Raw genomic sequence first — 21060 nt, forward strand, 5'->3', positions numbered from 1 at the left:
GATAAATTTGGTGATGACATCATCGAACGGGGAAGTCCCTGAATGAAGACAAATGTTTTACACGAAGAATGCTGATGCTTTATTCGAAATATAGCGCTCTAGTAACAATAAATACAGAGAAGAATTTTAGAATATTTAAAAGCCGTAAATTTGATCATTTTTATCTATTTTATTATTATGATCAATCAGGAGACGCTGGTTATTTACTTCGAAAATTTTCAATTCCGGTTTCGGATATTGCGGATATCCGGTATATTGCGAGCGCAGATACCAAACTTTTCAAAACAACAACCTGTAGATCTACAGTCAAATACACGTGTTACCGTAATGCGAGCATCGCCTGCGGCGAGCTCGCTAATAATCAAGGTTTGTAGTCTTGTTTGTACACAGAATAAAATAAAACCGTTGTCTGCAATATCAGACATTTTATTAAAACCCAGTATTATTTTCTGAAATAAAAATCAATTGAATGCTAAATATATTTATCGATTAATTACGTTTATGTAAATGCATAGGTATGTTTTTATGTCAGTCGTCAATGTTTAAACATGGTACACGGATCTCCTCTTGCATATCAGTATATACAAAAATACATATGCATGTCAATTTTAGCCTCCATTGCCTTTTGTGAAGATCATTCCAGTTATAATGTATGCGTAATGTTCATATATCATTATTATTTTCCAAAAAACAGTTTTGTTTATTCCGACGGGTAAGTACAATTATCATTGCATACAAGTATTTTTCAAGCAAGTAAACACTTATATGCAGCATGTTTAGGATACGCATTTAAGTTGCATACAATGGAATGGAATAACATCAACATTTCTATTGATTATTTAATTACATGATGGTAACATATTTTTTAATGATTCGTTAAAAGTCTGCAGAACAGTTAAATTTATAAATATTGCACACATTTTGGCGTCAATATTTCTTGAAGATACACATTAGTTCACATCGTGGTCACTACGATACAAATCGCCCTTTTTTTGAGGCTCAGAACAGTTTATCGTTTCCTGATATCGACCTGATACAAAGATGCTTGATATAAGATAGGTTTGGCTTAACTTGTTTTATCTTGGCATCAACTATGAAGTCATCATATTCAGTAGAAATAAATCGAAATCAACCAACTTAACAATTTGATACCAAGCTTTAATACACAAATTGTAAGAAAAAAGCAAAATAATTCCAAACGTAATACTCATTAAATGCATTCCCACGCACAGTTCACAGTCAAAGCGAGTATATTATATTATTTCTTATTACAAGAGATGCAAAGAAGTTAACTAAACGGATAAAGAAACATTACTGGTCTAATATTTAGTAATCAATATAAGTAGGCAGGAATAGTAAATGGCTCGGCTTGACGGACCGTTATTGTATGCTAAGCTTAAAATATAACACATTTTAAACGATTTGGCATCTTCCTGATCGCTATATAAATTATCCACTATAAAATACATGTTATATTTCATATACAGTAGTGAGTAAATGGCAAGGCTTAAATGTTTAATATCGATTCTTTATTAAGATACATTTTTAAAAATAACAGTAATTAGAACACAAAAGATGTATTCGTGTCATAGTTTATTCAACGTAGCTTCTATAAACGCATAATGTGTTGACTTCTTGTCTTCTTCAATTCCTACACGGACCTTTGTAACGCAGCCTTACACAGCTGCTAATAGAAAGTGTAGATATATACACTTGTGACAAAAGAAAATGATGTCAACTTCATAATAACTGACCTTTCTTAGTAACAAAAGACCAAAACCAACGAAAAATTGCGAAAAGAAACAATCATAAACAAACAAAAGTAAGACAATAAAATAAATTATTATGTTTTGCGGGTAAAGCGATTATTTGTGTTAATCGGGGAATCCAGTAAATATGCAAATTGTGGTAAATCGGTTAATGAGGCAATAAGGTAAAGGTGCTTAAGAGGTTAAATCGTAAAATTGAGGTAAATTGATAAATTTTGAAAATCGGTCGATGCAGTAAAACGTTCCATAAGGTCGTTTGTTTAAGCGAGGATATAAATCAGTTAATGGTGATGAAAAGCTTAATGGATCTTAACAACTTTAAAGGGGCCTTTTCACAGATTTTGGCATTTTTTAATTCATTCATTAAATGCTTTATATTGATAAATGTAAACATTGGATCGTAAAGGCTTCAGTAAAAAATCAAGAATAAAAATAAAAAAAGGAAAAGAACATTGCCCGGAGCAGGCTTCGAACCAGTGACCCCTGGAGTCCTGCCCGAGTCCTGAAGTAAAAACGCTCTAGCCTACTGAGCTATTCCGCCGAGTACACATACTTGACGTATTTTATACCTTATATAAGCAATCTTCGTAGTTTCACAAAATTTAACGACAAAAACAGAACTCTCCAAATTATTCAATCGTTTCGCGTTGCAACGCTTTATAGTTTTTAGGTTTTAAAATCGTCAAAAGATGCATATAATGGCTATATTAGACCATGGTAAATGTTCAGTATTACTGTTTCCTCACAAATATCATAACTAAAACGAAAATTTGCGAATCTGAAACAACTTTTTTCAATTTTGTCAATTTACCAAAGCGTGAAAAGATCCCTTTAAGGCAGGTAAAAAGGTGCATGGCGGAAATCGAATAATGGGCATAACCTTCAAAGAAGCAGAGGAGTTTATTGATGTAAATCTGCTTACCAGCAGTCGATACGTAAAGGATGAATTTTGTTTACTTAATAATAAACTAAAATGAAAATAAACGAATAGTTTTTCATAACATTATATTATGTGACCTCTTACACATGTTTATATTATTTATATAACGTTTCCCATTCTGTCAGCTCTGTGCCGTGTATGCTGTAAATATGACATTTTAAAACTCACGCGCATCTGAGAATGCACGGGTTTGCATAGGTTTTGCCATTCCGTCCACCCATAGGGTCATACTCCCTCGTACAAAGGCAACCTGGAGCGCCGAAAACACCTGAATAAATATGAGACTCGTTCTGGTAAAACTGTGGTTAATTAATGTGCGTAAAGTGTAGAGACAACACTATCCGCCTTAACTGGATTTTACTACGGAGAGTCATCCTCTAAACAAAAAAGACTATGAACGTGTACAGTGTCGTCTCTGATGAACTAGTGCGGACTGCACAGGCTAATCTGGGCGACACTTTACGCATATGCATTAAGCTCAGTTTTCTCAGAACGTAACTCATATAGAAGGACGGAAACTAAATAAACAAAATAATGGCAGTTATTTAAAGCAACACACTCTAGTCTTTGTTTAAGACAAGTGTCAATTTGACTATACAATCCAGTGCAATATATGAAATACAATGTTGACAATACAATGAAAATACAAATGACACAATTTGACAAAAACCGCATTTATATAGGAATGCATATTTTGGAATCACGCTTATGAGTGTACTATCATGTAAAATCATGAAAGCAAAACATTTGCTTATTGTGTTGTCTATGTATTAGATGTATACAGTTCTAGGTCAAATACAGATAGCTGCAGAACCAACTAATAAATATTCAGCGATGTAGAAACGATTCTACGATGATTCCATGCCCATAACGGTAGTTGCACATTAACCATAACATGTTTTATTTTTAGTCTATTAACTTTTTTTTAATATATTGAACAAGCTTCGTTTTGCTTCAAAACGAAAGACGACATAGTATTACGCCCGTTCATATTCTCAAAATATACGCAGCAAGTTTTAACAAGCAATGCTGCAATAAACAGCATCCTCGTCCTTAAATGAACACTTACAAATGGCTTACTTGAAATACAAGTGTATATTCATATAATTGATATAAAAGCAAAATTCTGCATTTCTGTAATCATGATCTTAGACAAACATGGTCAACTTTGTACTTCACTATGTGGTATGATGTAACATGCAAACATACTTAACATATTTAAATATAAACATATTTACTGCAAAGCGAATTATATTGAAATATGTAGTTAGAATTCTGAAAATAACATATAATTAAATTCAATTAAATACTATCATCGCTATCAATAAATGTGAGCACAATTCATTCAAATAACGTAAATGTAATATTTATCAAATAAAATTTAAAATATAACACTTACATTCTAAAACACGCCGTGTCTTGTCAAAAATTCCTATGAACTATATATAACAAATCGCTGTATTTCAATACCTGATGTAAATCTAATCCGGATTAAGGCTAGATTGAACCGCCGCTCTCGTTGATCTTTTTGTACATTGCTTCAAAGAATTTATAAATTTAACAGCATGCGCAAAAGCCACAAAATAACTGTTTCAAATGTTTATTTAATCAAGCAACGTTTACACAAAACGAAATTGTTATTCATTTTGAGCTGACAGAATGTGTATAGAAGGCACGTAGCACCCGCACCCCCGAAGTGTGTATTGCTCGTTAGCATTAACATGAAGGGTTTGATTACTATTAGAACACACCAAAAAACGTTTATATTTATGAAGGTTATTCATGAGATAAATGGTCTATTATGTTTAAACATGTTATTTTCTTATCTTAATTTGATTGTGTAAATTTCATTCCTCGGTGCGGTATACTAACACAATGTAACATTCTCTTTACAAATACATATCTATTTGTTTTATTCGAATAATGTATTTCCTAGCAAATTATTTAACGGACATGTATCGTGTATTACCATTTTGAATAAGTCGATTGTATTACTTTACGCATCTAAACATGTTGTTCACTAAAATTTACAGTCGAAAACATTTATTTTATTTAAGTTTACCCCTAATATATACCGACACAAGTCAAGGTAAACGTTGTCACTATTTAAATGGCAGCTCTTGACTCAGCATACAAACACGAATAATGTGTATCGTGCTATCTCAAATTGTATTTGGTTGTTGCTGTTGTTCTGTTTGTTGGTTGTGTTTGCTTTCAAGAAATTATAGACACATGTGAAACATGATCACATAAATTGAATACAACTTGTAATTACAGAATAATATGTGTTTTTAATGGAAACATGAAGCGTTATGTTCCTATTTTCTAATCCTAGCTCATTAACGTATTATTCAACACTAAAACTATATACTCACTAGGACATGTATATCTGTAATCAGTTAATGCACTTTTATATTGCAATGTTTAGATATTTCATGTCTACACTTCGTATTGTCATAGCATTAACATTTAGTTTTTCTTATACATATCTATTCGTCTATAAAATAACACTCGAAACCTTATTGTTATAATGACATGTGTGACGTACGGGTGAAGTCACATCAATACACAAAACAAATATCTACCTTACGTAATTTATTTTTGATTTTATGTTTAGAAACGTTAGTTTCAGATGATGATGAAAGCGTCCACATGCATTAAGCGCATTAATACGTAAATAATAATAATACGTTTGAAAATAAATATTATAGCATTAAACTTGATCTACTCCTTGCCGCGCTAAAAACAAACAACGAAACTTTTCATAAAAAAACCATACGATTTTCCATTCACAGAATATCATAAGCGTGACGTTCTTGTTTTGTAGTTCTTATTGGTTGAAGTACGAAAACTGCAACGCAATAAGTTATCTATATACAAATAAGTCGGTCGTTCGACATCGCAGTGATATGATTCATACGACAAAAAGGAATAATTAACATCTTAACACATAAGCCACCATATGCACATTATTTAAAACAAATCTATAAGCATATAAAATGCAATTTGTTATTAAGCTAATTACTTATTAAACTAATTTAATTATAATTTTCAATGAGAACAACAATTAGAACATTGTTAATAATCAAATCAATTGCTCATGAGTGTCCTATCAATCGAAACACCACTGCGATCTTTCATCCGAACGTTTCACGGCATGTTTGTATTTAAGTAGACACATATATACCTTTTAGCAATATGCATCATGAACGAAATATTAATAATAGTATTTGTATTAATTATGTGCCGATGATGTCCAAGGGTTTATTTGGAACCCCGATAGCTGTAGTATGCCGAAAAAGGAAGAAAATACTTTCACATGCCAGTAGCGCGTATGTTTTTTTTTATGAAAGAAGTAATACATTAAAAACGTATGTTGTTTTTACTAGATGATCGTGAAGAAAACAAACTTTATCATAAAAAATATCTAGGGACACTATTCATTTTTCGATCATGGAATTTAGTCCATAATCTATCAAAACCAGGAATAATCCATTGTTATGTTTTCCTCTGATTTACTCGCTTCTGCGAACGTCAGCTCAAAGCTTTCGACTGCTCCAAAGAATTGCTTTTTCGACAACATCTCATGGATTTCAGTATCAGCTGAAACAAATTAATGAGTATAAGGGACATGCATGTACACGAGTGTGACATCGCGTTCAAATCTTAACATAAAACTACCGAAATATTATTTAATACAACAATGCAATTTTGCGCTTGTATTTGAAAACAACAAACTGTTTTAGTACTTGGCATAAAATGTCCTGCTTTTGAATTATGTGTATTTCATTTGAGACATAAATGTAAGACGCGTGAATGAACAGTTTTATTTGTAGAAATCGATTTTGTTTGAAACTTTACGAAACATATTTGTATAAATATCTTTATACCGTGAAATTTAATACCGCATCTCAATCTGCCTTCAATTTCTCTTATTAGCGATCTAGCACGATATAAAAGCGAATTTCCCTTTGTATGGCCAATAAACGCTGTTGTGTCATCAACTGTGCTCACCGCAACGACATTTGAAATAGATTCTAACTTGAAATGGAGGCTTTCACAGCTTTTCTTTTTAGCTAGAAGTTCCCTTGCTCTGGAAGTGTTTATTGTTTCGACATCATTACATGTTTGGCCTTGCAGATTGTTGATAAGGCGAGCGATCATATAACTGCAATCCTGTATATTCTTCTTAACCGCGTCCGCATTACGGTCAAAGAGTTCCATCTCTTCGGAAAGTTCAAGCATTGTGTTTTCCAATAATGATAACATATCTTTTAATTCGAATGGCAGGTTCGAAAACGCTGGAACCTGTTGACATCCCTTCGCTACAAGTGACAGGTCATCGTGTTTGCAACCGCTGCAAAAAAGAATTATATTCCTATTATTACAAAACGTAGAGAATAGTATGTTTGTGTATTTGTGTGCTTGTATTTAAGAGTTGAAAAACGGTTTGCAAGACAATACTTGTATTTTGTTTGCTTTGTACTAAGTATTTAATGTAATACAAACTTACCAAACCATTAGCCAGTAGAAGGTTTACTTTTATATGCAAGTTAGTAAAAAGTGAGTCAAAATAAGAGTTGTTTATATACTAAAATTATCAATATTATCGGGAATAAATGCTGCCACATGCTTGACGAAGGGGTTTGATATTTGTTCTTTTATTTAGTACCTTATTAGGATAGACTAGTATTTTATTTTGAAAAGCCTTAAGTGTTCTTCTTGAGTGTGTAAGGTTTGAAATGCTGACTAAATTTATATCGATGCATATAGCGTTATATATATTTTGTCGTCCTATTTGTTCTGTTTTCATTTAATTGTTGAGGAATCTTTCCTGTGGCGTAGCCGGGAAAGATCGCAAATAATTTTTAAATAACTACGCACGGTTCGATTCAGATAATTTAATCTCTCTTTGCTACTCTTTGCTATTTAAACAAATATATTTTTATCAACAAAGTGTGTGTTTTTTTATAAAAATTGTAGAATAAATAAAATAATATACACTTGTAAGTGCCGTTGTGTACTTGAATTTATCCGACACGTCTCGGAAAGGCTTACACGGCTCCGCAATCCTCGCCGTGAAAACCTTTCTTCATCCAGTCGGTTAGATTCAGGTTCACAAACATAGTATTCATTATTTATTTTCGTAAAGTTGTGTTTGCTTCCATGATGAGTTGCAATTATGCCCATTAAATAAAAGATCAACTAACAAATAAAATACATATACATCAAAGAAGTTACCCTTTAAATTCACCATCAATTTCCTTAGAGAAGTAAAATCACATTTCTTTTACACTGTTCTCAATCCATCAATTGCTCAACAAAACATCACGTTTTTTGAGTACATTTCTCATTTTAAAGAAATCGAAAATGTCTCACCGGTTCCATTCGAGTCAAATATTCCAACTATGTGTTAAAAAAATCCATCCTAAGCACACACAATCCTTGTTATTACTGCAAATGCTTTTCAAAATGCGAAGACACGCTCGTCTTTGACTTTAATGAACCAAGTGATTTCGTCAGCATGCAAGCACTTAGTTTGGCGATGTTTTTTGCATTTCAAATCAATGTACCGCATAAAAATTTAAGCCGCAAGTCTTCATTTCGTGTTTCGTTTTACAATACAATTACAGTAAATATAATAATGAAAACAAACGTTGTATCGGATTTATGACGGCGTATTATGCGGTACATTCGTTTGAAATGTAAACATCAAAGCCCCATAAACACTCACAATCAGCGAATATTTCTTAAGATATTTCGTAAAATAAAGTTAACCCATAAAACAATAGGTCTTCCTTTTAGCAATAGCCAAAATTTCAACTCTATGCAATAGATTTAACGAGATACACAATTTTCGCCAACGCGAGATTTGCTTCGGGCAACGTTTGAGAACTACGTCGCGCTTCCGACGCTGCCCGAAGACAATCTCTCGCATTCGCTCGAAAATGTTCGGATATCGTCGTGGGAGATTCACAAGGAATATATTGTTACACAAAAAATAAAACCAAGCTTTGTGTATCTCGTTTAATCTTTATATCTATGTATCTGTCATTGATGTGTTTTATTTTTCTGACTCAGATCAATTTTTGATTAACATTTTAAAGACATTTTCACATAAATATAGCTCCAAGAGGATATTACGTAATATAGCAGAGCATCATGATAATCTTAAATCTGGGCGGCGTTTACGGTGTGTTATCGGTCGGTGATCTGATGTCACATAAAGTGGTCAAAGTTTACATTTGTTATTGGTGTATTTTGTGGTTATGTATCAGAATGTCGCTCAGCAGCGTATCATATCTAGATGTCAATGAAACATATAGCGATATTCATGGAATAATACAATTTTAACTTCATATACTTTTAATATTATTGTTTAACTATCATACTACCTGTGATCTGCCATGCAAATGCTGCAACATAATAACCCTTTTTCTTCACAGACTGCAATCAAATCCTGTGATGGGTGCATATCACATTTTCTAAGGATGTTCTCGGCGGTCGGGCAATCCTGTGCGGACACATATTCGCTTGTCTTCGACGTAAACTTAGACACTGTAATAAGCTGGATTTTCTCACAATTCTCTGACATATTAGCCTTTGCAGACGCACCAATCATTCCCCTTTTGTCTGTGTCATAATCACATGATAGTTTATGTCTTTGAAAAAAAATGTCGTGCTTATTTACGCAGCTGCTACAATAGAAATGTGTACAGTCCTTGCAGAATAGCCCTGCCTCTGAATTAAGTTTGCTTTCCATGCACGCAAAACAGTTTTTTGCATCCTCCTCGTCAGTACCTTTCTCAAGGCTTGGTATTTCACTCGCAGCCATAGCGTAGCCGTCTGTTTAAAATAATAAGACTAAATACACATGATCTAGGCAGAATACTAGGTGAAACTATGAAACGTAACGCAAAATGAGGACCTGTTCTTCAGCCAGATTGACTTTTATATTGTTTTAATATAGCATGTGAAATTCTTTCTATCGTCGTGTCAGTAAAATATATTGCACATTCTATTGTAAACATTTAACAAATAAACAACAGACATCAGAACTTTTAAAATAAAATGAGTAAAATTTATTACCTTGTAAATATTTGAAAGACATATCCCATGAAAATTTATATTTGTTTGTGCATTTGTAAGCGTTTGTGCTGGTATACTTTGCCTCTTATCACCTGGATGTAACTGACTGACTAAGATGAATATTATAACTCGACTCGCCGAGATAGACCAATGTGAACGATTGCTTTTGTTATCGCCAAACCATAGTGTATTGATGTCGCAACATGTCGTGGAAAGGTAGCCGAATCGAAATTAATAGCTTAAATAAAAGATACATTTTATAAAATCATACGTAACGTCATTGTTTCTCTTGAAATAAAACGGTAACCAATACAATTAACATTGCCTATTTTTTGAAAATAAATTACAATATATATTAGGAAATGCGACGAAAGTGATTGCGTGTGTTTAACAGCCCTTGATAATTTTTTTATCGAGACTTTCTGTATATGTAATTCACTGTGATAGTATTGTAAACACACGTATAATAATTGTACGTATTGTAATTGTGCATGTGATTGCTTACTTTTTATACTGAAACTAAAGTTTAAAAAAACAAATCAAGTAAGGTATTCAATTGTTTTGTGTGTTTGATGCGATTGCATTTGCACGTCACAGCTATCAATTATTACAAAACCTTTAACATGCTATTTTGTTACCACTTAAACGATATCATGTTTGCGATTTTCGCTCTACTGGTCACTTAATAGTACGAACTTAAATACTCACGTGAATGTCACCATAGGCGTTCGACTATTGCTCTGGTTAAGGTACATGGGCAACATGTTTATTTCAATCTGTATACTACAAGTATTTAGGTGATCACTCGTCATTTTGCGAGGACACTGACGAAGGTCAAACAACTCTAACCAGCAATTTAACAGTTATCCACCGTTTCATATGCCAGTTTAAAAAGGTAGATTACCTGCTGAATTACCTTCAGATAACACACTTATTTAAATTATATTAAAGTACCACATTACACGTCAAGAATTTGGTTTCATGTTATTGCTGTATTTCTTTTTGTCTTCAATTGTCTTTCTGCAATCATCTTTACAACAAATAACAACAAATTAAACAAGAATATTGTCGAAAGAAATTCGGCGTTTATCCTGATTTTGAAATATAGTTAGAATATTTTTTTTATTTATTAAATTGAAAACAATGGTTTCTTTGTTGTGTTTTTTCACGTATTAGTCGCGTATCTCCCGAATAAATTGTGGTGTATTAAATTCATGTATATTTAAAGTACACGAAAGTGTTTGTAGATAAAATATGTACTACGGGACATCACATCATATATGTCCTCACTTAGCTTAAAATTAGCTGATGTCTTTACCATCGAAATATATGGAATGTTAATATTTCATAAGCACGCATTTGTCTTTCGACACTTTCAAAAAACACTTTCAGAGCGGCGTCATGCGAAAATAGTTTTTTTGGCGTTTCGGCCAGCGTAGCTCAATACTTGAAATTTGTGGTAAGATAATAATACTATTTCGAAAGAGTTTGTTTTTCTCATCTTGAAAGAAATACGCAGTTTCTAAACGTTTATGGATAGCTCAGTATGTCTTCCCCGGACGGTTTAGTGACCGAGTACTGGCACTGATACTCTGTGAGCTGACTTTTAACGCGTATTTTTAACTGGGCGCTAAGTTTATTGTCTATTAGTCGTATGAACATGCAGAAAGTAGTCTGGAATTCCTTGCAGTGCACACTGCTACATCCGCGTAGTGATGTAGCCAACGTTATGGGGAATTTCTCTCGCATCAGCCAATGAAATATTCGAATGTATTCATTAGGGTCTGCTGGCTTCATGTTAAGATCGCTTGAGGTAAACAGCTAGGTTAAACAGCTACACCGAAAAATCCTTCAGAGATTTATCTTACACAGACATTTTAAAGAGCGTATTTTGTGACGGACTGGGGCTTTTCTTGCACAAAGCAATGTGGTTAAGGTAAACGTGCATCATCTCTTAATCAATGTTTCTACTACAGATATTGAATAGAAAATGTACAGGTGTTTGAATTGTGTGACTGACCAAGTTCAACGCCTCTTGCAATAAATCTAGCATGCCTGGTAATAAGGCCTTTTTTATACACAAAAATGTAGTAAAAAATAATTAGTTATGGGTTCAAACGATTTTTACACAATTTCATCTTCATACCATTCTTTTTTAAATCTGAAATCAAAGGGTACGTTTTGGTACTTACATCGTAAAAGGATAAGTTCTAGAATTGTATCAACACAATTAATGGCATCATTACGTAAATAATTGGACGTAAAATTTAAACTTAACTATGGGGTTTCTTTGCATTGAGGTTATAAATATGTGTAGTTCTCCTTTGAAAAATTAAACGAGAGCAGTGTGCAGCGATAAAATATTTTTTAAATAACTTTGTATCTTTGTTTAGATTGTATTTACTGACAATTGACAAAATGTTCACTTGGTTACGGTATTTACATGGGCGATACCTGATAAATTAATCAGGTGTTTTAAAATATGTCATTTTATAAAAAGATATATTTTGCTCAAGTCATCATCCGAGGTTTGCTTAGTTGTATTATATCAATGTGCAATTACTCTTAGTGTCAAGCTTGGTCAGAAACATTTCGGTATTATTGAATACAATAGCAATAAGTCATTTGTCCGTCAATAAAATCCTAACCGTATACGGGCTTATCCAGAAATAGGTTTGACCGACGTGTAGTGTCTTCGGTAATCTTACGCTATAACAGATTCTCTGTCTGTCGATGGGTAACAATTATTCTTACAAAATGTAGACTATTTATTTAAATCTTATTTTTTAAGATAAATTTAAAAACATGTCACTGGTCAAATTGGAGACACCCAAACAGTTAATCTTGTCACTGGTCAAATTAAGACACCCAAACTGTTAAACCGTTTGCATGAACTAATAATATTAGCGTTATTTAACCCTTCTATAATTCAATTCTATAAAATCGAAATGCGGTCTAACTACAATAAAACATGTACACATTGCTAATGCGATCGATAATATAATCCTTGGAGAGCACGAACTCCGAAATGTCTTTATCGTATTCTATTCCACAAATAGAATACTCGTCCAACCAGATTTTTCGCGCATCAAACACGTTCGATTATCTTACAATCAGAGGTTAAATATTTTAAGAGGGAAACACACACGTTTTATCTCCTAAGATGCACACTTCACGAGACAGTGCCGATAAGTGACACATGGGAATGTGATAAATGTTCCAAAAATACGTGTTCGAGTGTTGCTTTTTAAAAGCCCGAGTTTTAAAATGTGATAACGACTCATTTGAATGTCTTAAATAAACAAAGGCGTTTTTTGTAACCTGCTTCATGTGGACTGTGTTATGCTCCTCTTAAACCTGGATTAATAAATCGACAGTACCGCTTTTGACTGAGCTTTTCTAAATAAATTGTATCATCATTCAAATCCTAGTCCTTATGATATTAAACTTCATTAAGGCGTGAGTTTAGCCTTTCCACCAACCAATCAGAACCTTTCCTTAACGGTTAAATTTATGTTACAATTATTCAGCTACTTCAAAGGAATTGATCTTCACATAATACTGTAGAAAAAACAAAACAATGTGTATTGGAATGGTATTATCAGGTGTTATATTCATACGCCGTAGCTGAATATCGGCTACATCCCACGACCGCAGGACCTACATGTTTCTTCCCCCCCCCCCCAATTTCTACAATTTCCCATGGAACTTTAAAGTTCCTAAAATCTGTTTTGTTAAGGCCTGGTATAAACACAGGTGAAAAGGGAGATTACTGCTACAAACATATTTTAGTTTACGACAATAACTTATCGCGACACCGACTTTTGATAGTACCAATTCGTGCGATTCGATTTATCGTCATCTGACGTAAAAAAATGTGTCTGGTTGAGAAACACAGTAGTGGGTTTTACTATTTCTCTTTACGTCAGGTGTTCTTGATTTAAATAAATCACAACTGAAAGAGCTATATAAACAAATCAAAGGGACCCGAGTTGTAATCGGGTAATATTTGTGGTCCTTATACAAGTAGCTAATACGTACAAGAATTTCTGTCCTGATAAAGATTGTTTTGACTTACATATTTAGCTGTATTGAAAACTGCGAATGAAAGATATTTACGATATTTCGTTCACCTATTTGTTTGACAAATTTCTTAGATACATCCGTAACTTAATATCTTTTGTAGACTGACCATATTTCTTGGTATGCCAATCACTTTAAAACATATCTCGTATGACTTTTTGTCAGAAAAAGTACACCTGATTTGGATTGTTTAAGACACGAGATTCTGAATCTAGTGCGTGGTTTTGCTAGGACATAAACTGTTTTAAACCTCCATGGTGTTCCGCTGACCGTACCAATACGATGATTTCTGTTTAATCAGTGTATTCTAAGAGTAGGTGTTCTGTTTTAAAAGTATCTGATAAGAACAAGACTAACTCTTGAAAGGATCTGGAGTCGCATCGTTTGTAACTTTACGAACCATTATGACATCATGATGCAAAACGTAAAATATGCAATTGCAACTGTGAGGCTATTAGGAATACTGCAATGAGCTACATGTATGTTCAAAATTCTTTATACAGTAAACACCCATTTCTTATATCATTTCATAAAGTCCAATACAATTAACACTTACTCAGTCAGTTTATTGAACATAAATGATATAATTCCACAATGATAAAATGCGTAATTTTTATAAATTTTTCTACGTTTTTGTGTGAAAATTCATTACATAAAACTAATGTATTTGCAGCACATTTGGAAACAAATGGTACTTTCCATTGAACATGCTTTTAAGTTTTCATGTGTTCAAGAATTAACCTAATTCTAGTATTGATTAAACTAATCATGACATGCATGTTTTGACGTTATATTTCACTTGCAAGCCAGAAAACGTCTACTGTTGAAACTGAGCCAGTCATTTTTATGTGAACTGTTAAATAAGTTGTAATGCATTATGCATATATCGTTGTTTTAATGGGTTAAAATGTATACTCCACTTCTTTAAAACAATTATGAAAATCATTATTTTCCTATTGCAAAGTATACCATTTTATACCGTATTGCAGCTTTGTTCTGTCAAACAGTTTTATTTTTTAAGTACAAACGCATACCCGTCTTATTAAAGAATGTTCTTGAATTTGGATCTGTCTGGTGTGTGTAATGAACCCTTTAGCACGATCAGCCCCTAATAAATACATAATATTTTTTTATAATAGTTCGTGTATTATGCACGTTGCATATTGCTAGAAGGTAAGCATTTGTCTACTTGAATGCGAACATTTCGTGAAACGTTGTACAGGAAGGTCTGTGGTGTTTCGATACATTTCTGTATTTGACAGCGGTATTCAATGTATATGACAATATAATTATTGTGTCTGTCATGAACAAATTTAAGTACTTAAAGGTGTTTGTTTACAGAAAGGGATGACAATTTTGGTGAATTAATAGATTCATTCCATTGTGATAGTGCCTTGACATGAATTTAACAATTAAAGTCAATATTACCCAATATGGAACGGTCCATTTGCTGTAGAAGCTTATAGCTCGTTGCATCTAACCATATTTATTATCTGATGTTGTTCTTCATAGCTACGCATCTGAAAATAATGATATAATCAAAAACATAAATCTGCTGTTAAACTCAGAGGCTAATCGTTAACATTTTAAAGCTAAACCGATGGCTATATAAGTGCTGGACTCCAAACACGCATGACACATTACATACAAACATAATATTTACAATGTGTATAACCTATCGCGCGACATTCTTAATTTCAATAGAAATGCCTCTGGCACAATGCTATCGAAATTGGGTACATTTAGCATTTTTATTTGGACGCGATAGCGGACAAATAATGTAGCTGAGTTTTGCAAGTCAGTCTGCCTTAGTTACGCTGGGCGGAGGGTGGTTGTATACAATCGATATTGGCCAATGAGAGCGCACGCTTTGCATGCGCGACAGCACTGGTAGGCCTGCACTAGCTACTGTAACAGTAAAATTATGCAGACGACGAATGAGTGGAAACAGTGGTGTAGTGGTATAACGCTGGCGAAGAGATAGAGAGATCTCTAGTTCGAATCACTCCCTGACCACTGAAATTTTTGTGAACAAGAAATGTATCCCACATTTTCTCCTCTCGTGGACATTGTGCATTGTATGCAAAATACAGTGAAATAATTTATTCGACTCGATTTTTTTTTAACAAATTAAAGTTGAATGACATACCACTAAAATGTTTTGTTTAATTCTCAAATTGGCATAAATAATGTAATTCGAAACACGCTTCTGAATTTTAATGTTAACGCGACATAAACAAATTCTAGATTCAATCTCAGTAAAAAGCGCGCGAAAACTATGCAGACATGTTCAAAAGTGACGTGAAAAGTGTGGGTGTATTTATTAAACAGCAAGTCAGGCGACATACGTGTGTTCAGTTGGAAAACCCCGTCTCGATTGGACATTATTTCATCACATCTGTTAAAAGTCACATATGCCAAAATTCATTTCCTATTTAAGAAAAACGGCCAATGTTTATGTTTATGAAAATTTTGAGTTTACTGAGTTTACTTTTAAAAATGGAATATACGGGATAATCTTGCAATGAAAAGCGACGGGAAAAGAAGTAAGTATTCAGTAATGGATAAGAGTTGGGCTGATACGAATGCATTGGGGAATCGATCGAGTTGGGATTATGCGTATCTATGCGTGAGAAAAAGTGTTCAGCAATGACATAAATGTCGTTATTCATGACTGTATAGCTTTTTTCTTAAAAAGTCATAACGGACAAAAAAACGTCATAAATAACGTACAGAGGGGGCTCATCTCGCTACCCTCTCCCCCTCCACACTGATGAAGGCCCAGGGGCGTCTTAAAATCCTGTGGAAAGCACTGCGAGTAAGTTGTGAAAAACAATACCCGTTAACAATTTGATGTGGTGTCAATTTAATTCCAGCGCATGTATATTTTAACGTGTATATTTAAAGAACTGATTTACACCTTTTTTTACAGCCGCGTGATAATAACCATTCACTATACATATATGTAATGTAAAACCCGTGCTTTAAGCAACATTATTGCTGTCGTCTGCAATGTCAAGTGCCACAAGTTGGGCTAAAAACCAGGACAACTAGCTATTTCAAAGCGTGAAACAACTCAATCCAATTAAACATAGAATACAAATTGGCGACTGTGGATCAATTAGGCCTAGGAAATTATTCAATTCCGGCTCACAACAAGACATGATGCATTAAAAGTATGTCATGTCGGCAAAATTGTTGCTCAATAATTTAAAGAAAATAAATTAAGTATTAGATACACATAACATAACATGTACATGATTCTAGGCTTGTTATTCTTTAGCAAGGCAACAAAAATTCTAAAGATGGTTGCCAGTGCAGCAACCTGTGCTTTAAGAAACCTATTTATAAATTTGAATGGGTTGTGTTCATTTCAAACTTGCGATACAAAAAGCTATAACATAATTTTGAAAACAGAGTTGCGTCTAAGATTATGCAATAGCGTACAAATTCAGTACCTTCAGCGCTTTGATTAGTTCAGTTACCAGCGTTCGCCTATAAACGTTCCAATTGATTGACATTTGGTAGATCGACATTGTTGTATACACTGCGCAATACTCACGTGCAACTATGACATCCAGTGTTGATGTACATGTATGTATTGCCGTCTATTTCTCGTATACGTTTCCAAAGAGCTATAAAAAAGCCAAACTGATATTTAAGTACGATAATACCATCAATGAAGATTGCTAAAAATAGACGCTAATATAAATTTGTGGTGAGCTGTTCAAGAGAGAACACGCTGTTTGCATAATGTACTAAATTGAACATTGAATTGAATGTTTTTGTATAGAACAGCATATGTTCAATATGGGATTTGAAATTCATCATTTCATTTTAACGAGATTAAAAGTGTATCCAAGTATAGAGGTACAGAAATCCATTAGCGCCCATTACTTAATGATACATGAAAAATGCAATTCATCTTACACGAGTTCGTTCGTTATAGTTTAAGCCTCAGAACGTACACTACGCAGTATAAATAATTAACATATTAAAGTTACATTTCTAATATTATTTTGAGTATTCGCCAGCAATCTGTCGCTTCTTAAGTTCCGAAATAAGATTTACAACCGGGTAAGAAACAACAAAATACCACCTGGATTTTAACATCGAACGTTTTAGGTTTAATTGATTATTTGCTTTTCATACATAAAACAGCAGATGCTAGTAAACGATATCCTTCGGAATTGAGTGGCAATTTAAAGACGCATATATTCGTTTAAAACTGAAATCGGTGGTTTACCTCGATTGTTTGAGTATTTTGCTACTTTGGCTACGTAGAAAAATTAAATGTTCAGTGTAACGTCTTATCCTACGTGTGTGCGTGAATCAAACTGTATGGCGTTTTTTTGTTGTTTGTTTTTGTGTTATTGTGTGGGACTTGTGTCGAAAATAATAAGCCGGAATCTTGAATTCTATCCGTGTCTGAATTCTGTAAAGGAACCTTTTGTTCGGAGAAACATATCTGTGTATTAATGAATATCTTTCAAAAGAGAAAACATTCATCGTTTAATAGGATAGAGTAACCTTGAACAGCCAGACGACAAATAAATATGCTATAGCCGGATTTAAGCATTCATCTTTGTGTAATATTATTTGTGTCTGGATCAGCCTGTTACAAAATATATTTTGTCATGCTGTTTTGTGTTAAGTGACATTCCCTAAATATTATAACAACCAATACAATAAGCTTTCATTTCCGTTCAAGGTGGTACGTAGTGGTACACATGTGACTAATTTAATTTACAACACGAACATTCGTCGACAATCTACAAGGGATGTTGACGTTAAAGAAGGATATCTTAACATGTTACAATGTATGAACTCCCATTTTGACCAGGCTTCAACCGTAAAATAGTCAAAAAACGTGTTTTGTGCCCAACAATGCAATTGTGTATTCCCTTGAACCTTTAAATGGGCGCTGGTAATGCATATTGATCACCTGCTGAAGTTTAAAGGCACTCATGGGATTATATTCTAGAATATATCATTCTACATAGGCTAATCAGTGATGACATTATTTTCGCCTAGTCAGGCTTTTTGTTGGGTTGATAGTTCCTTAAAATGAAACATACAAGAAAAAATGGAAAGTGTCGTCCCTTATCTAGTGCTGAATGCACAGACTAATCTTTGATGACTTTACTCACATCCATGAAGCCCATGATTTAAACATATCCAGAGTTCATTCATTCTATACAAACAAAATATTTCTAATAAAATAAGCATCATTTACTTCTATTTAAAATGATACTCTATTAAAATGCATTCTTTTTTATTGACATAGGCTTAAAGTGTATCGGGTATGATAGACCTAACCAAGTAAAATTGAACTCCAAGTATAATTGACGTCCAAGTATAATTGTCCTCACCATGTATACTTGACCTCCAAGTATAATTGACCTCATCAAGTAAAATTGATCTCAAAGTATTATTGACATCCAGTATAATTGACATCACCAAGTAAAATTTACCTCAACAACTTTCAATGACCTTGGAGTTAAATTGACCTCTAAAGATAATTGACCTAAAGAAGTATCAATGACCTTTGAGTAAAATTGACCTCCTTGTATAATTTACCCCAACAAGTATCAATGACCTTTGATAAAAATTGACCTCAACAAGTATCAATGACCTTTAGGTAAAATTGACCTCAACAAGTATCAATGACCTTTGAGTAAAGTTGACCTTCAATTATAATTGATATCCACATGTATATTCCACTTCAGCAACTATTAAAGCCAGAATAATTATAGTAGACCTTAGCAAGTATAATTGACATAATTAAGTATAGTTGACCACTAATTATAATTAACCTCAAAGTATAATTGAACAAAATAAAAGGTGGTATTGTTTTTAACCATGATTTATAATTAGAAACAGTTGCCAATATTCATGCAAAAGTCATGCTTGCGATCTCAGGAAAACTTCTCTAGGACCGGCATTCCAAATTTTGATACAATAGTGCTGAATGTCAATTAAGAAACAATTCTCAAGGCACAGTCTGGCAGCTCTCAATCTGACGATGGAGTATGATTAGAAAGAAGTGATGACTACCAACATCAAGTACCTCACAAACACAGTCGAGGTTATCAAGTTAAATGCTTTTAATAAGCCTCGCTCTGCTGGAAAAATGGCGCCTAATTCACGCGCGTAAATTGTCATCTCAGATAAGCCTGTGCAGTCAGCACAAAAGAAAATGGGACAATACTTTCCGTCTGAACGTGATCTTCGTTAACAAGAGAAAGTTTTGTTCCTGATAAGCCAGTGCCGACTCAACAGGCCAAGCTGGGCGGACACGTTTAACACCTGCATTAAGCCCTGTCTTCAAAGAGATAGACTCATTCTTTATTTCTTAGTGTAGGCTTCCATTTTTTTAACTCTGTACTTTGCTAGAGATGTTTGTCTATTATGTTGAACAATAACATAAAAGTGGATTATTTTTGCCAGTTCAATGGGTGTTAACGGTTTGTTTGTTAAACTTAATGTCTATTGATTAATTTTATATATATTTCCATGCGAAGTCCATCAAAAGTAAGGTTAGTGTGACAGAAATACTTCAGATTTGTATTGAGGTTAGCTTGTTAGATAATTTGACTCTCACAGCACATCCGAGCCAGGTCATAAAGTAAATTTTACGGTCATCTCGCCACCCCTGCGTCTGATTCAATTGGGGTGGAGCCTCACTCTGTAAAATACAGAGCTAAATGTATGTGCAGTCTGCACAGGCTAATTAGGGATTACACTTTGTACCTAAACGTTTTTTTCTTGACAAATATACTTTCGTTTCACGAAAAAATATAAAAGTAGAAAATAATGTACTTCCAGTTTAGCCTAAGCATACTGTATTCAACGCACATGCATTAATCCCATGCCCAGTATTTCAAGAACGATGCTCAATTTTCTATGCTTGCTGAGAAAATATCTTGTTCAAAGACTGAAAAACAGTTCAAACAGCCAAACAACCACTACAGTAATCGTGTGTGTATTAGCAGCTGGAGATAGTGGACGTTTGCTTTGCAGAGGAGGCAGAAGGCTACAAGGTGAAGGAGGAATGCTGTCCTGGCAAACCTTTCATCACTTTCAGGATTGAGGTAGGCAAACGTGAGGAACAAACACTTGTTAACCCTTTACTACTTAGATACGTATTTTGACGCATTTGTAATCCCTTAGAAAGTT

At 33.7% G+C, this 21060-nt stretch overlaps 1 protein-coding gene across 1 annotated transcript; it reads right to left on the bottom strand.

Annotated features, from left to right (window-relative positions):
* Positions 1 to 4293: 4293 nt before the first annotated feature.
* LOC127871623 (uncharacterized) lies at positions 4294 to 9942 on the bottom strand. The gene is made up of 4 exons (XM_052414740.1): positions 9799 to 9942; positions 9105 to 9555; positions 6600 to 7066; positions 4294 to 6312 (listed from the first exon to the last, which is right to left on the bottom strand). The coding sequence occupies exons 1-4, from the start codon at positions 9818 to 9820 to the stop codon at positions 6185 to 6187; spliced, it is 1068 nt and encodes a 355-aa protein (XP_052270700.1). The 5' UTR covers positions 9821 to 9942; the 3' UTR covers positions 4294 to 6184.
* Positions 9943 to 21060: the final 11118 nt, after the last annotated feature.

The sequence above is a fragment of the Dreissena polymorpha genome, chromosome 3 (assembly GCF_020536995.1).
Source record: "Dreissena polymorpha isolate Duluth1 chromosome 3, UMN_Dpol_1.0, whole genome shotgun sequence".
Classification (NCBI taxonomy): Eukaryota; Metazoa; Mollusca; class Bivalvia; order Myida; family Dreissenidae; genus Dreissena; species Dreissena polymorpha.

What these genes read in the sequence shown, in the direction of transcription:
- LOC127871623 (XM_052414740.1), bottom strand. Translation starts at nt 9,820, where the DNA reads ATGTCTTTCAAATATTTACAAG. An exon ending in ATTTGCATGGCAGATCACAG is followed by an intron (nt 7,067 to 9,104) that starts GTAGTATGATAG and finishes TCTTTTTTGCAG; the next exon opens with CGGTTGCAAACACGATGACC. An exon ending in ATGCGGTATTAAATTTCACG is followed by an intron (nt 6,313 to 6,599) that starts GTATAAAGATAT and finishes AATTTGTTTCAG; the next exon opens with CTGATACTGAAATCCATGAG.